This window comes from Podarcis erhardii (assembly GCF_964252035.2).
Source record: "Podarcis erhardii genome assembly, chromosome: 9".
Taxonomy (NCBI): domain Eukaryota; kingdom Metazoa; phylum Chordata; class Lepidosauria; order Squamata; family Lacertidae; genus Podarcis; species Podarcis erhardii.
The window spans coordinates 19232368-19248132 of record NC_138512.1 but is presented as its reverse complement, the minus strand read 5'-3'; the positions used below and the strand labels follow the sequence as shown (position 1 = coordinate 19248132).

At 42.5% G+C, this 15765-nt stretch overlaps 1 protein-coding gene across 2 annotated transcripts in view; it reads left to right on the top strand.

Moving 5' to 3' along the window:
• RFC1 (replication factor C subunit 1) overlaps positions 1 to 15765 on the top strand; it is a 37154-nt gene that overhangs the window by 15633 nt on the left and 5756 nt on the right. For both annotated transcript variants that reach the window (XM_081875673.1, XM_081875672.1), the window contains 15 exons: positions 1376 to 1453; positions 2337 to 2424; positions 2516 to 2832; positions 4933 to 5040; positions 5453 to 5632; positions 7559 to 7663; positions 8701 to 9094; positions 10183 to 10292; positions 11826 to 11940; positions 12471 to 12559; positions 13007 to 13144; positions 13443 to 13538; positions 13664 to 13762; positions 14580 to 14734; positions 14835 to 14952. In XM_081875673.1, the coding sequence (XP_081731799.1) occupies positions 1376 to 1453; positions 2337 to 2424; positions 2516 to 2832; positions 4933 to 5040; positions 5453 to 5632; positions 7559 to 7663; positions 8701 to 9094; positions 10183 to 10292; positions 11826 to 11940; positions 12471 to 12559; positions 13007 to 13144; positions 13443 to 13538; positions 13664 to 13762; positions 14580 to 14734; positions 14835 to 14952 (2190 nt within the window). The remainder of the gene's footprint in view (positions 1 to 1375; positions 1454 to 2336; positions 2425 to 2515; positions 2833 to 4932; positions 5041 to 5452; positions 5633 to 7558; positions 7664 to 8700; positions 9095 to 10182; positions 10293 to 11825; positions 11941 to 12470; positions 12560 to 13006; positions 13145 to 13442; positions 13539 to 13663; positions 13763 to 14579; positions 14735 to 14834; positions 14953 to 15765) is intronic.

Genomic DNA, 15765 nt, shown 5'->3' with positions numbered 1-15765 from the left:
ATAGCAGGATGCAGCAAATGCTGTATTTATTGCATTAAGGGCGGAATGAAGGAGAAATTCACTTGTTTTTTCCTTATTGTGTTTGACTGAAACTTGAGTGCGTATTTGTTCTAGGAAAGAAAGCAATTTCAGAAAATAGCTTTTAGAAATGGGTTGAGGAAGTGTTGTGTTATACGAGGGGTGGGGAACTTCAGACCAAGGGACAAAATGTGGCCCTCAGCCCTCTCTGCCTGGCCCTTGAGACTCTCTCCAGGGCATACCCCTCACTGGTCCTGCTTAATCCCTTCCTTGTGTGCTTCTGCTTGGCTTGAATGTGTCCTTAATTGTGATGGTGCTTCTTACTTGCATGGATGGATAGGTACTTGCCTAGAAATCTCTGAATTTTGCATGGCTTGACTGTATCCTGTTGTGCAAAGGCAAGGTCTGTTGCTACACCAGCTTTTAGCCTCTAGCCATGCCCACCACTGGTATTCAGGCCCCAGAAGGTTGCCATGAGGAAGCATGTTCCTAATACTGAAAAGGAGTCTGCACTCCGGTTAATACCCTCCTCTCATAGCCTGCGCAGTAAAGTCACAGTGTGACGCATTTAGGGTGAAAGCGGGCACGGCCGTGGCGAACTTTACTCTGACAATTTCAGGCAGGTTGTACCAAAAATGGGTGGGGTTGCAGTTGAGGAGCTGGAGGACCTGATTTGTCATGTTTATAAATGCCAGCTAACCGACTTAATATTGCTACTTGCAAGAAGAATTAGATGAAATTATTTGTGGTGTAGTGGTGGTTAGCTAACGCTTGATTTAAATTTATCCATGAGCAGTACTTCCTCCCCCCTTTGGTTTTCCTTAGATTGGCTCAAAAAATGCTGGGATAATTATCTTGCCTCCTCAAAAAGGGGGGAGGTTGTTGTCTTCTGAGCCAGTGAGTTAAATCAGACCATAGGACTGTGACATAGTCCAATTCCTTCCCCAAGCACCCCTTCAAACTCCGTCCCATCACTGATCTGCAGGTATACCTTCCCATTTCGTGCTACTTACGCAACAAGCCAGGTGTCGCGATTGTAGTTTTCCCAGCTCTTGGTGAAGACCACTTTGATTTACATTTCCCAGCATTGCTGGTGCTTGGCTTACTACCATAGCAGCAATACGGCAATCTGGGACCATTGTTGGTGGCAAGAGGAACATAGTTCTTCTCTGCCGTGTATTGCAATCAAATTGAGTTGAGGAAGAATCGTCAAGGGCAAGGAAGATTTATATTCCAAGGCAATGAATTACAAAGTTCAGTAACACCCCTAGTTTAGGTAGCATAGTAATCCTCTGATTTTTAGCACTGTCCGTTTACTTATCAATACCAATTGTGATGCATTACACACTTATTTCAGTTGGAGAGGCAGCTGCATGAAGATGAAGAATTTGCCAGAACTCTGGCCATGCTGGATGAAACACCAAAGAAGAAAAAGGTAACATCTTATGAACTGGTTGCTCTGTGCAACTACTTCACAAAGGGTGGGTGCAAGTGGAAATCTGACAGTGGATCATAGTCACCTTGTATATGATGTGGGTATGACAGTGGAAGGCTTTGTTATCTCTGGTGTGTTTCTTTATTTTGAGAAAGAGCCTGCTTCTCTTTGTGTGCCTCTTCCAAACTCTTCTTCCTGATGGACCCAAGCTGAGGACTATTGCAGAGGTTTGGCTTGGTTGCCAACTCCTGTCCTATGCTCATCCGACAAACCTCTGGTTGAAACCAAATTCTGCTGCATGTCATAGGCTATAGCTTCAAATGATTCATGCAGTAGAGATGAATGTGGCAATACAGAAGTTCATCTGATGACCTTGTGTTGCATGAGCACAATCTTGTTTTGATTGGGATGGGTGCACTCAGTAGTGACTATGAATTTGTGATAATCTCTTGGCACTTTCTGCCAATAAGCCTGAATTTTAAAGGACAGTGTCACCACCCTTTAAAATAATCCACTCCATATACTACAACAACAACAACAACAATTTTATTATTTATTTGCCACCCATCTGACTGGGTTGCCCCAGCCACTCTGGGCAGCTCCCAACAGACCATTAAAAACATGATAAAACATCAAACATTAAAAACTTCCCTAAACATCTTAAGTGTAAGTCAGTTAATTTCCCATTTGTTTTACCGAGTTTTAAATACAGACTGTTTAAAATACTTTGCAGTTGGTATTTAGCTTATTTAAAACTCAACAAAAGAATTGGACATCATCTTAAAATGATTCAGACTGATTGTTTATTTACAAAAATAGATTCCTATTTCCTGTTTGTAATAGCTTCATCATAATAGTTATTCATGAGCACATCTCTCTTTAGCCTCGAAAAGATCCAGATGAGAAACAGATACCTTCAACAGTCAAAACTAGTCCAGTTGAAGCAGAAAAACATAAACAGGCTCCTAAAGGTAATTTTTATCCAGCAAAATAGTAATTTAACTTTCAAGGCTGAGGTGGTAGCACTAATTTTTAATCTGCAACATGTTCTTCTCTCTCCAGTAAAACCTGCCAGTTCAACTGTGGACACAAGGCCTAATTCTGCAAAGGACCAGGTTTGCTCAGAAAGTACAAAAACATTGAGTCAGCACCCTGAGTCTTCTGTTAGTAAAGAGAGGAAGGATTTGGGGAATAAGCTGTTGCCCTCAAAGCCAAGTTCCAAGTTGGCTGTGCTGAAGCAAAAATCAGAAAGTATTAAAGTAGAAAATGGAACTCCAAAAGGAGAAATGATAAAAAATGAAAGTAGGACTCCAAAAGTAAAGTCGGTTTTACCAGAGGAGACACCTAGAAAGGAGAAGGTTACTCCCCCAAAATCTAAGGTAGGTTTGAAGACCACACTTTAGGATTTGCAGATTTCATCATTATTTTGAATGCATGTTGATGGAACTTGAAAGGTCTTGTGTGCCCTGACACGGATTGAACCAATGCCTTGGCATGGTAGTGGACTGGATGAAGACAAACAAGCTGAGATGTAATTCCAGACAAGATGGAATTGGTTGGTGGGTCATCCACCTGGCTGAATGCTGGGCAGCCTGTCCTAGGTGAGGTCACACTCCCAAAAATATTTTGGCTTTCAATTTAGGGGTACTTAGTGACCCAGTACTGTCATTAAAGGCCCAAGTGATTTCTGTGGCTGAAAGTGCCTTTTTTCACCTTGGTTGATAACACCAGCTGTGACTTGACCTGGATGGTAATAGCTTGGCCATCATTTACCTGTGGTCTGGTAATATCCTATTTAGACTATTGTAATATATTTAAACATGGGCCTGCCTTAAAAACTGGTTCAGAAACTAAAGATGGCTCAGAATAAGAACCATCTTATTCTGTGCATTTCCAGGCCAAACTTGGAAGTGTTGCTTTAACCTAGAATGTCCTAAAAAGCTTAGAACAAAATTTCCTCAGAGATGGCCTTTCCCCATATGTACCTATCAAAAACTAAGGGTTGCCTTCAGAGGCCCTGCTTTGAGTGTCCCCACCAAACGAAGTGAGAGGGGTAACCACCAGGAAGAAGGTATTTTGGGGATCCCTCTTGTGGGAACAGCCTTCCCAGAAAGCTTTGCCCAGTCCAATTTTTGCCAGTTGAAGAACCCTCTCATTCACCCGGTTCATGCCATATGGTCTGATAGTATTTTAATTGTTTTGTGTTGTATTTTAATTGTGTCACACAGAGAATATATGTTACAAGACGCTGTATAAACGTAGTACAGTGGTGCCCCGCAAGACGAATGCCTCACAAGACGAAAAACCTGCTAGACGAAAGGGTTTTCCGTTTTTCGAGGCGCTTCGCAAGACGAATTTCCCTATGGGCTTGCTTCGCAAGACAAAAACGTCTTGCGAGTCTTGCAATTTTTTCGCTTTTTTCTCCCTTTATCTAAGCCGCTAATAGCCGCTAATAGCGCTAATCCGCTAAGCCACTAATAGGGTGTTTCGCAAGACGAAAAAGCCGCTGGACGAAGAGAATCGCGGAACGGATTCTTTTCGTCTTGCGAGGCACCACTGTAAACATAGATTTGTCTGTTTGTTTCATAAAATTTATACTCCGCATGATTGTGAAAAACCTCAAAAGATAAAACAGAAAAATCAAGAAAAATCCACAGCCATACTTGAAAGCATGCAAAAGTTAAAATACTAAGACAGATTAAAATGACCTCAACTTCCTTCGTGTCTGGTTTAAATATCATACTTGACCTGGTTTGCATGCATATCCCTAGCCTACCTATTTGTTCAGAGAGCTCAGGCCAAGTGAATAATAAATGGGGTTTTTTTGTTTCTCCGCTTGTAGTCCCAGTGTCCCAATAAGTGTGCCCATACTTTCAACAGATTAGCGGTCTTGTCTCTGATGCTTTTTGCCAGGCAAGAATTTAGAATTTGGCCGTACAGGCTGGATATCCTCAATCCCTATTACAGTGTGCTCTTCCAGCACACTCCCTGCTGTCAACACTATAGTGTGAATAATACAGGACTGTATTGGGGTGCAAGGGAGATTTCAGTTCTAACATCAATTTCATCTCTGTTGTGAACTGGCTTTGGACAAGCTGCAGAGATGAGAGTCCATTTTAGCCACCTTCTGTTTGTAGATTTTTTGCACAAGTCTGTGCACTGAAGACATTGCTCAGAATGGGCAGAGAGCTTGATCAGCTGCTCAACACACAAGACTTTGTGTGTCCAGCTTCTTGTATTTTTTTCTCTTCAGGGAGTGTGAAAGAGTAGCATCAGACCTTGAAGAAACTGAACTGTTTTTTAAAAAAATAGGTAGGCCTTAATTTGAATGAAGATTAACATACCAGAAGTGTGTTCAAACTTATCCTAAATGGTTGGTGTACAAATAATTTGTATTTGGGTTTATATCAATGTTTTTACATTATTTGAACTGAGTGGAACCTGATTGCAGCAGTGCCATGTGATTTTTCTTTTCAAAGTCTGTAAGTCCTGAGGACTCTGAAAAGAAGCGAGCCAACTATCAAGCTTATAGAAGCTATCTTAATCGTGAAGGCCCAAGAGCGCTTGGCTCTAAGGAGATCCCACAAGTAAGTTCAGACATCTTCTTGCAGAAACATATCACGAGTGATTGGTATTTCTAGTATTATTGGGCCTAGCAACTCCTTCCAGACTTTCTCATCTCTTTCTCCCAGGCCTACTGTTGGACACCTGCTGTATTCTAACCAGATACTGTACAATCAATGTGCATTTAAGGCCAGACAGCTGAAATCGTGCATATTTGTTGACAAAGCTGTCTTCAGGTTTGCAGGCTGTTCTGCAAGCCAGCAGTATGTTTATACTGTGCCAAAGATCAGTTTTCATTTCAGCATGATGAAGAACAAAATCATTTTTCAAACAGTCCTTTTTTACTTTTCCTCTCTTTGGAACACGGCTGCTGTAGCTTTCACTTCAACTGCCTTAAACTTAATGCTGCCCATTGGCACCGTTTTTTCTCCTTAGGGAGGTGAAAATTGCTTTGAAGGCCTGACGTTTGTGATCACAGGCATCTTGGAATCCATTGAACGCGATGAGGCCAAATCTCTGATTGAGCGCTATGGAGGGAAAGTAACTGGGAATATCAGCAAGAAGACAGACTATCTTGTGAAGGGTCGTGATTGCGGTGCAGCCAAGAGTGACAAGGTAAGTTGTTACCATGTGGTCATGGAGTCCTTGCTTTGTCATAACAAGCGATCTCTTGCCTCCCTGACCTAGGTATCCTCTTCTCCTATCAAGCCATGTCCCGGTCTTGAGAACAGAATGGCTTCACTTCAAAATTAAGTCTTACCACAACCCCAGCCTATTTGAAATAGTTTTTTTGGTGTGTGTGCGCTAATTTTCTTTCCAGACAACTCTCTGCAGGGCACAGTGGTACCTTGGTTCTTGAATTTAATCCATTCTGGGAGTCCGTTCAACTCCCGAAACCATTGAAAAATGAAGGTGCGGCTTCCGATTGGCTGCAGGAACTTCCTGCACTCACTTGGAAGCCGCATCAGATGTTTGGCTTCTGAAAAACGTTTGAAAACCAGAACACTTTCGGGTTTGCGGCGTTCAGGAGCCAATTTGTTCAACAACTAAGCTGTTTGGGAACCAAGGTACCACTGTACTCGTTTTGTGTGGCTCCTTTTGAAGAGGATGCAGGAGGCCCTCTGGAACACACTGAAGTTCATTTGAGGAAGTTCCATTTGGGTTTGAAATGGTTTCATCCCGGGATGGGGGATTGGCGCTTGCAGATAAGAGATATTCTGCCTAACATCAGTTTACAAATGGCTGACATTGAATCTGCTCCCCTGAGGAATATCCCCACTGATCCTCTGTGACCAGTTCCAGTCACGCTGGCAGACAGCTGTCCTGAACACCCTTCAGAAACTGGATTTTGCTCCTCAAGCCCTTCTAAGCCTGGGGTTGGGCCAGGCAAAAGCTACGGTCAGGCAAAGAATCATAGACCCCGAGAGGCAACAGGACTGCTCAAGGTGCCCCGACTATAAAATTGGAGAAATCGAGAGAGATATAGCCGCACCGGCAGCATATCTCTTCTTTCTCGTATCCAAAAATGCTAGAAGGGCCTTTACACTCGCCAGAAGCTCGGCTCTGCCCTCGCTGGTCCTGGAAGGAGCCTTTAAAAAAGTCCCATATGCTCAGAGACTCTGCGCTTGTTCATTGGGGGATATAGGAAGCCCAGAGCACTTGTTCTTTAGATGTCCCTTTTATGAAGAGGCATGTAGTAAGACCATTGATCCCCTGCTGGTGAGGCTCACCGACCTCCCGGAAAAGCAAAAATTCGACCTTTTCCTATTAGGCAAAGATCATAAGTCGACCCGGATGGTCGCCAGATTCTGTCCATGGGTAACTCTGGGTCATATCTATGCGGTAGCTTATCTTAAAGTTTTAAGTGTCTATATGCTTATCACATTTATAAATTTTAAATTTATTGTTGTACATTGTTTTAACTGTTTGTTTTCTTTCTGGGATTGTACTCCCAAGTGTGTTTTATAAGCTGGTCTCCGACCGTAATAAATTATCTATCTATCTATCTCTCTGTCTATCTATCTATAGAGATATTTATCCAGTACATTGTATTGTACATTATTGGAAATCAGCATTCATCCTCACTCCTGCGCTACTTTAGTCAAGTACAATTGTCACTTTGCAGCTGCTCAATAAAAGTGCACTCCTCTGTGTGTTTACACTAAATTCAAGGGCACTTCCAAATAAATGTGCTTAGGGTTACAGCTTTAAATGTATCCTGCATTCAGTGAAAAGGCCTTTTTCTGAGTTCCATTTTGTTAGCACTATCAACAGTACAACTCTTAAGACTCAAAGGCTTTTAGCCTCAGCAATATGAGGCCAGATCTTTGTGATAGGCAGATTCTCTTCTTCTGAAGCTGAAGGTTGCTTGTTGAGGTGAGGAAATAATTAGTGGAGACCTCTGATTTCAGGTATATTTTATTTGCTTAACCAGGTTCTACATCTGGTGCATTTGAACACGTTAGCTGGGTGCGATTGTGCTACTTTCTGACACTGAGCGCTATAAATGTGAATAACTGTAGACTTTGGCTTCTCTTATAGGCCTTAGCTTTAGGGACAAAAATAATTGATGAAGATGGTTTATTTGACCTGATTCGGAGTATGCCAGGCAAGAAGTCAAAATATGAAGTGGCAGCTGAAGCCGAGGTTTGTACAAATTAGTTTAATTGACAACACTCTCTTAATTCTCTTTTTAATTGCAGAACTAGTTCTTTTGAATAACCTCAAGGCCAAAGAATGCTTGATGCCAGGAGATTCAATATCACATTTCTTGGCATTGTGTTGTTGCACAGCCTTTAGAAGGACTGTGGACTCGTGGGGTGGGGGCTATGAATTAGATTGCAGCATTTTTCCATGGCGAGTGGGTGCTCTATCCTTTCCTCACAAGCCGTATTCACAAGAAAGAGTCTTCTTCCAAGCTGGGGAGAAAAATTACAGAAATCTTTGGGTTTTCTCCTCTTTCCTTACACAGCAGAGACAAAAAAACCCCCAACTAAAAGTGGATGAATAACCTCCTAGTTTGTGTGCTGACACTGAGACTTAATGTTATTGCCATGTATAGTGATTTTTTTAAAAAGGTTATCCATCTGACAGAATAGGTATTCTATTGTAATTAGGGTTGGAGAAAACAATCTTAATATGATGTGTGTCCCTTGCACATGAGTAGACTGGTAAGTCTGTGCCATCTCAAATCTGTGTGGAGTTTAGGAAAAATCCTGAAACAGCCTCACACTTTGCCACACTTGTTTAAAACTTCTAATTTAAAAGTCCCCGGAAGCCATTGTACATTATGATATGCTACCCCTTCCTGGTAACTGTATGGAGAAAAGGACGACTGCTGTGGAGGCAGCCAACTTTTTTTTGCAGTGTGTCCCTGGTAGCCTTAAAGGGACATAATAAACTGTAATTTGGTTTTAACCACAGTTAGGGTTCAGACCTAACAGAAAAAACAGAAAGCAGAAGAAAAAGCTTTCTCCTTCTAATGACTGGACTGGAGCAAGCCCAGGGCTCGCTCAAGTATGATTTAGTATACTTAAACTATAGTTTAGTGTTGTATCTGATCGAAGCCAGTGAGCTCCTGTTGCTGATCTTTTTGAGAATCCCTGAATTCCTAGAAGCACCATTTGAAAGCTTTTGTCTCCGAGCTCAGGCCTGCTAATTCTGGCATGTCTTTCCTTTTCAAGGCAAAGAAGGCCAAATCCAAGTGTGTGAAAACCCCACCGAAAACTGAAGCGGAAAGAAGAAAAATTAGCCCTCCAACTAGAGAGAGTGAACCCAAAAAGAAAAAAGTCACTCCTGAAAAGGACAATACCGTCAGATCTCCCAAGAAGCAAACAATGGAAGCAAGGAGAGGTCTGGACTTTGATCAGAAAGCACCAGAGAAAAAGGATCCAAAGGATGTTGGGAGCCCAATTCAAAAAGGCAGTAAAGGTGGAGCTGAGGTGTTATTATGGGTGGACAAATACAAGCCCACATCCCTTAAAACAATCATTGGGCAACAAGGTGACCAAAGCTGTGCCAATAAACTCTTACGTTGGCTTCGAAACTGGCACAGGAATATTTCGCAGGACAAACACGGTAATTGTGCAACAAATGATTCTTCTGGAACTTGACCCCTTTTTCCAGGGTCTTGATGATGTATATTATATTTACACAGTACATCTTAATGCCAAACCGTAGGCTGGTTGACAGATAGCGTTGAAACCTGGTTTTATTTTAATCTGTTAATGTTCTGGATGTGGTCATTGCAATGTTAGCGTACAACTGAGTCAGAATTTTGCTTTTGTAGTGTGTTCCCTTCCCCTCCCAAGGAGTCCATAGCTGCTACCCCACACAGCTCTCTTACTGCCCCAGCCAATGTTTGTAGATACAGTACTGCATTCAGTGAACCAGTATTAATGGTTTCACTCCAGTAAAGCTATTTATAAACAGGGTTTTCTAATTAGCTTCCCAGCTTAACACATCAAATGTATTTAATTTGGTTTAAGGAACACAAACCATGTTTCAGCGTTGCCCTTGAAGCAAGTCTGGCTGAGGACATTCTTTACAGTTGAAGCAACTTAAATCTAACATGAAGTTTAAATCTTATTAGGTTTACAGGCTCAGTTTTGCTTTTGAAAAAAACCCTTTAATACCTTGCCATTTCAAACTGATAGAAAACCCACAGACATTTCAGAGTAAATTTGCTTGAATTCTGCAGGTGTTTTTTTTTAAAAAAACAAAAAGTTCATTTTTTTCTGGCGTTAAGAACTGATCTACATATTCAGAATAATTGTGTGCCCCTGTTGGGACTGTACAACCTTGGATTGAAAATGGAGGCTTGCATGTGGATAGTTTATTCATTTTAAATACTTGCATCCTGTTTTACTACTGCAGGTTCTGAAGGTGGCATTTAGATACTATCTCATGTAAAACGAAAAGACTTACTGAAAACACTAGCACATGTAGCCTGGTTTTCTACATTTGGATTTTTAAAAATAATTTTGGGATGGGCAGAGATGTTCAACATGGCACTCCCTTCGTTGGATTTGTAAAGCATTGGGTTTTTTTGTTTTGAAACTGCTTTGTTTCTGTTTCATTGAACAATCTCATTAAACTGTTGCTTGTTTTCCTCTTGGCTGTTATATGACATGGTTGGCTAAAGCTTCCCTCTCTTTTCCCTGCAGCAAAACCAAGTAAGTTTGGAGTCAAAGACGACGGTGCTAGTTCCAAAGCAGCTTTGCTGTCTGGCCCCCCGGGGGTTGGCAAAACGACCACTGCTTCACTAGTTTGCGAAGTGAGTTGCATTTTTTCCCCCAAAATGGGGACTGCATGCGAAGGAAATGAGAGCATTGGGATGAACTTCTTTGGGGGCTGTTTGATGGAGGAAGTGACTGAACAACAGCAGAAATGTATTTTCTGGTATTGCAGTGGACCGTGACAGCTGCTTTCCTGCTTAAGTCTATCAGCAAATCAAAGCTGGCCTGCATGTCAGTGCTCACCATATACAGTGGTACCTCGGCTTACATACGCTTCAGGTTACAGACTCCGCTAACCCAGAAATAGTACCTCACGTTAAAAACTTTGCTTCAGGATGAGAACAGAAATCGTGCACCGGTGGCGCGACAGCAGCAGGAGGCCCCATTAGCTAAAGTGGTGCTTCAGGTTAAGAACAGTTTCAGGTTAAGAATGGACCTCTGGAACGAATTAAGTACTTAACCCGAGGTATCACTGTAACAGCATCCACCTCGGCCATTAGAGAGTTCTGAAAGTTTCCCCACTTACTGGAGGTGACCACAGTCAAATACAGTCAAACACCGGTTTTCGATCGTCTTGGCTGCCAATCCGTCTCAGCTGCTGAACGCCAAAAACCCAGAAGTGAATGCTTTCATTTTCACCATTCACCACAGCCCTTTGATTTTCGGTTTTTGAACGTTTCAGAAGTCGAATGGACTCCTGGAATGGACTATGTTCGAAAACCGAGGTTCTACAGTATGCAGGTTGACTGGCTTTAGCTGTACTTTCTCTCTCTCCCTCTGGCTTCCCTAAGAATTAGAGGGGCTAGGACAATTGTTTGCTTTTGATTTGCCGTATTGGCCCGAATATAAGCCACACCTTTCAAGGGGAAGAAAGAAAAAAAGACAATACCCAGATATAAGCCGCTCCCTTAAAATTCCGCAGGCACTCACACCCGTTCTGTTTTACTGTATGTCTGTTTTAGCAGCGATATCGTAAAAGCCCATTTTTGTAAGGTTGCAAATTTAAGTCGCACTTTAACTTTTCACAGTCGGAATTTGGAAAAAAAAAAAAGGGTGGCTTATATTCAGGCCAATATGGTAATTCATTTCTATATAGGACTCTGAAGTCTGTTTTAAAAAAAACAAGGTTGCAACTGCAATTGCATTTTTTTTAAAAAAAGTTGAATTATAATGTTCTGTGGTATCCTGTTCTGTGGGTAAAGTCCACCTGTTTAGTTGACCTAATCCTCTTTGACTCACTGTTACAAAAGCAGAGCTGCCTGCTTAGTTTTTTCAGGTGGTCATTTTGTCTCTGGGGTCATTTTTATATTGGTGGCTAATCACAAAAACAATGACTAGTTTAGAGAAGATCCAGAGCCACAGCTGACCTCCTGAGGAATACCTTCTGACTCCCCAATTTTTAACTGGAATCATGTGGTGTGCATAGAAGATTGGGGGTTGTGGTTATTGATCTGCTATTGACCGTATCCCTAGAATAAGACTGCTTGTTGGCTGCTGGACTAATCTATACAGTATAAACATTTTTTGTTTGTCTTATTGACACTGCTGTTTCATTTGTGTGTTTGGCTTAGGAACTGGGCTTGAGCTATGTGGAATTAAATGCCAGCGACACCCGTAGTAAGAACAGCCTGAAGGAGGTGGTTGCCGAATCTCTAAATAACACCAGCATCAAAGAGTTCTGTTCAGGTATCTTCATTTCCCTTTCTGGGCATTCCTTCTTACTGGCTAGAACAATTAATGTGGACTCGCTGTCACCAATTTCATAGTTAGGCCCTAATAATTCCCTCATGCTCAAAAAATGGTATTGATTGATTTTTTGTAAGCAGCAGCGTTTTCAGGAGATGGGCAGGTTCACAGCAGACAGTTTGCCATGACATGAAACTGGGCCTTTCTGGACAGTTTGTTGCCCTAGAATGTAATAAAACACAATCCCTGTCTTAGCAATACCACAGATCATGGTTTGCTTTGCATCCAGCTAACCATGATCTGTAACCAAGCTTCATTCTTGGTTTACTAACTGAGTTTCTTTGGGATGAAACAAACCATAATCCCTGGTTCAAATGTAAGGAGGTGGTGGTTTATTTCTTCCCTGCACGAATTGGAAGGAGTGAAGTGGGTGTGGTTTACTTGTGTGCAGTGAGTTGTACTTTGTGGCTTACAATGTGGGGAGAAGATCACTTTGCCTTTTTTTTTTACTCTTCCTCCATCATCCTCAGGCACATCATCTTCAGTCAGCACAAAGCATGTCCTAATTATGGATGAGGTGGATGGAATGGCTGGCAACGAAGACAGGGGAGGCATCCAGGTAGAATAACTTCCATGAAAAGTGTAAAAGTGGTTATTGTGAGTTTTTCTTGGGGGGGAGAGGTGGAAGTTCAGACAGTTCACGGAACAGATCTTTATTAGCTTAAAGGATAACTGATTGAAAATGAGTATCATGTCCTTTTTGTCTCAAAAATATTTTATCATTCCATTTTGTGCCGACTGCTTCTTTCACAAAAATGTAGGGAAAAAGCTCAACCTTGCTTTGGTTTATCAAGTTGGTCTACTAGAAAGCTTTTGCTTTCCTTGAGACTAATTCACTAACAGCAGCTTGAGCCATTAAGCAGCTGGGTCATTCCTAAATGTCTGAAAGCTAGATGAGATGCATGGCAAACTTGCATCAAGTTGCACTAATTTGCACAGCACTGTGGTTGGTACCAGCAGAGCCACACAAACGGCTTCATAGTGGGGTTGCATTCTCTAATTGCAGGAACTGATTGACTTGATTAAACATACAAAGGTTCCTATAATTTGTATGTGTAATGATCGGAATCACCCGAAGATGCGTTCTCTTGTCCACTACTGCTTTGATCTTCGCTTTCACAGACCACGCGTGGAGCAGATTAAGGTAGGCGGTTGACAAATAATATGCTGGGACTCTCTTAAAGTAGGACAATAAGAATTGCCTTTCTGGGTCAGTCCAAAGCCTTTCTTCAAGAGATCCAACAGATGTTTCCAGGAAGCTTAAAAGCAGGGTGTAACAGTGTTGGCTATCCCCTTGCTTTATTTTCCCCAACTTTGGGGGCGTGGTCATTGCCTTAGAAGGTACCATCAGAGAGAAGTGATTCCGATTACTGGTAGTTGTCATGGATAATAACCACTTATAAATCTATTCTTCATGAATTTCTCTACTTTCCTTCTTGCAGGGTGCCATGATGTCCATTGCCTTTAAAGAGGGGTTAAAGATTCCACCACCAGCAATGAATGAAGTCATCTTGGCAGCCAATCAGGATATCAGACAAGTGAGTTATTGATCAGTGCCAGCCTTTAATCCGTAGTCATTTATTTAGTCTGCTCTCTATCCATGGCGGATGGAGTTTCAGACACCAAAAGGAAGGAAGCTCTAACCTTTCTGTCTTGTTCTCAGGTTTTACATAATCTCAGCATGTGGTGTGCAGGGAGCAAATCTCTGACCTACGATGGTGTCAAAGAGGATGCTAGCAAAGCAAAAAAGGACATCAAAATGGTAGGATGAAGTTTGGCTTGGGGAATGCCATGTCTGTGCCAGCTTGCTTTGCAACAGGACCTGCATAATTAGATTTTTGCCAGAAACCAGAAGTTGTACGTCTAATTTTGGCCTTAGAAAAGAAAAGTACAGTAATAGTATTGGGAACAGGCACTGAAGCTCATGATACCCCAGATATTGTTAGCTTTGAACATGTAAACACTGAGCCAAATCAGACTTAAGGCTGCAGTCCTGACCCCACATACCTGGAAGTAGGGCCCAGTGAATTCAGTAGGACATAATTCTGGGTAAACGTGGCAACGATTGTGCTGCAGAGTGTCTTAGTTATTGGAGTCCTTGAGGTTCAATGTAAAATATGAACCAACCTGGATCCTTTGATAATCATCTGAGGCCCTTCTTTGTGTGCCTCCTCCGTGAGGTCCAGAGGGTGGCAATAGGAGAATGGGCCTTTTCTGTGGTGGCTCCCCATTGGTGGAATGCTTTCCCCAGGGAGGCTCACCTGTTGCCTTCATTACATATCTTTAGGCCCCGGGCAGAAACCTTTCTCCATAGTCCTTTGGGTGATTAAACATTCTATGACCTTTTAAATGTGTCGGGGGGCGGCGTTATAGGTTTGTTTTTGTTTTATAATGTATTTTGTGTTCTCATTTTATATTTTTATGTTGTGAACAGCCCTGTGATCTCTGGATGAATTTAATAAATAGTAAGAAAAGCTCTTGTAGTGGATGCTTGCCCAGATTCTTCCAGGGCTAATCTCTGCAACTGGTGCAGAAGCTTTGCTTGACGGTCGAATTCAGATTCTCTTTAATTTTTGCAGGGCCCTTTCGATGTTGTCAGGAAGGTTTTTGCTACCGGAGAAGAGACCTCTCACATGTCCCTTATAGACAAATCGGACCTCTTCTTCCACGATTACTCTCTCGCCCCGCTCTTTGTCCAGGAGAACTACATTCACGTGACCCCAGCTGCTGCAGGGTGAGTTAAATGAATCTGAACGATTTGGATTGTGTAGCTGCATCAGGACTAACGAAAGTACAATTGTTTGTGAGTAATGTGAGCCATCATTTCCCCCCAGGGGTAACATGAAGAAACACCTGATGTTGCTTAGCAAAGCAGCTGACAGTATTTGCGATGGCGACTTAGTTGACCGGCAGATTCGCAGCCGACAAAATTGGAGCCTTCTACCTACGCAGGTTACCCACTTCTTTAGTTTCCAGAGCATATCGTGTGGCTGCCTGAGGGGTATCTGCTGCTGCTTTGTTGCAGGCTGCGGCAGGAGAAAAAAGCCCAGGATTTGTGCAAAGTAGAGCGGGGCTGAACTTCTCAGCCATGCTTTTCCCCATCAGTTTGTTTTGCGGGAGGGAGGGAGGGGTGAAAACATACCAGCTAAAAAAACAGGGAGAGGTGGGGAGAATTTCAGAGAAACTTTGGAGGGGTAGGGTTTTGCCCGTGAGAAACTCTTACAAAGTGACTGAAGGAGGGTGGGTGCTCTCAACTTTGAAAGGTCCTCATGAACAGCTTTGAAAGCAGGGGTTGTATTGCCTGTCAGCAGTGTAATTTCCTGATTTCAAAGGCCTTTTCTCTCCCTGCTGGGGTGGGAAGGGATTTGTCTCGGCAGCAAGCACCTTCAAAAGTGAATCTCAGAGTTGGAAGAGACCACAAGGACTCATCTAGTCCAACCCCCTGTAATCTTTTGGCCCAAGTGTGGCTCGAACCCATGACTCCGAGAGTCTCGTGCTCTACCAACTGAGTTATCGTGCTGGTAATCATTGGCACAATTTCCATCTCAAAGCACAGGACAGGCATCAAAGTTAATAGCCACAGCCTGTGGCTACTTCCCAGTATGCACAAACCTCTCCCCTGGAAATTTCTCTGAAATTTCACATGTGACCCAGACTGCCTGGTCCTTGAGACTCTCCAAGCTTTGTACCCTCGTTATTTTGCCTTGCTGGAATGTGCCTTTAGCCTGTGATGCCCTCCTTTCCTGGACGGAGAGATGTGTTTGC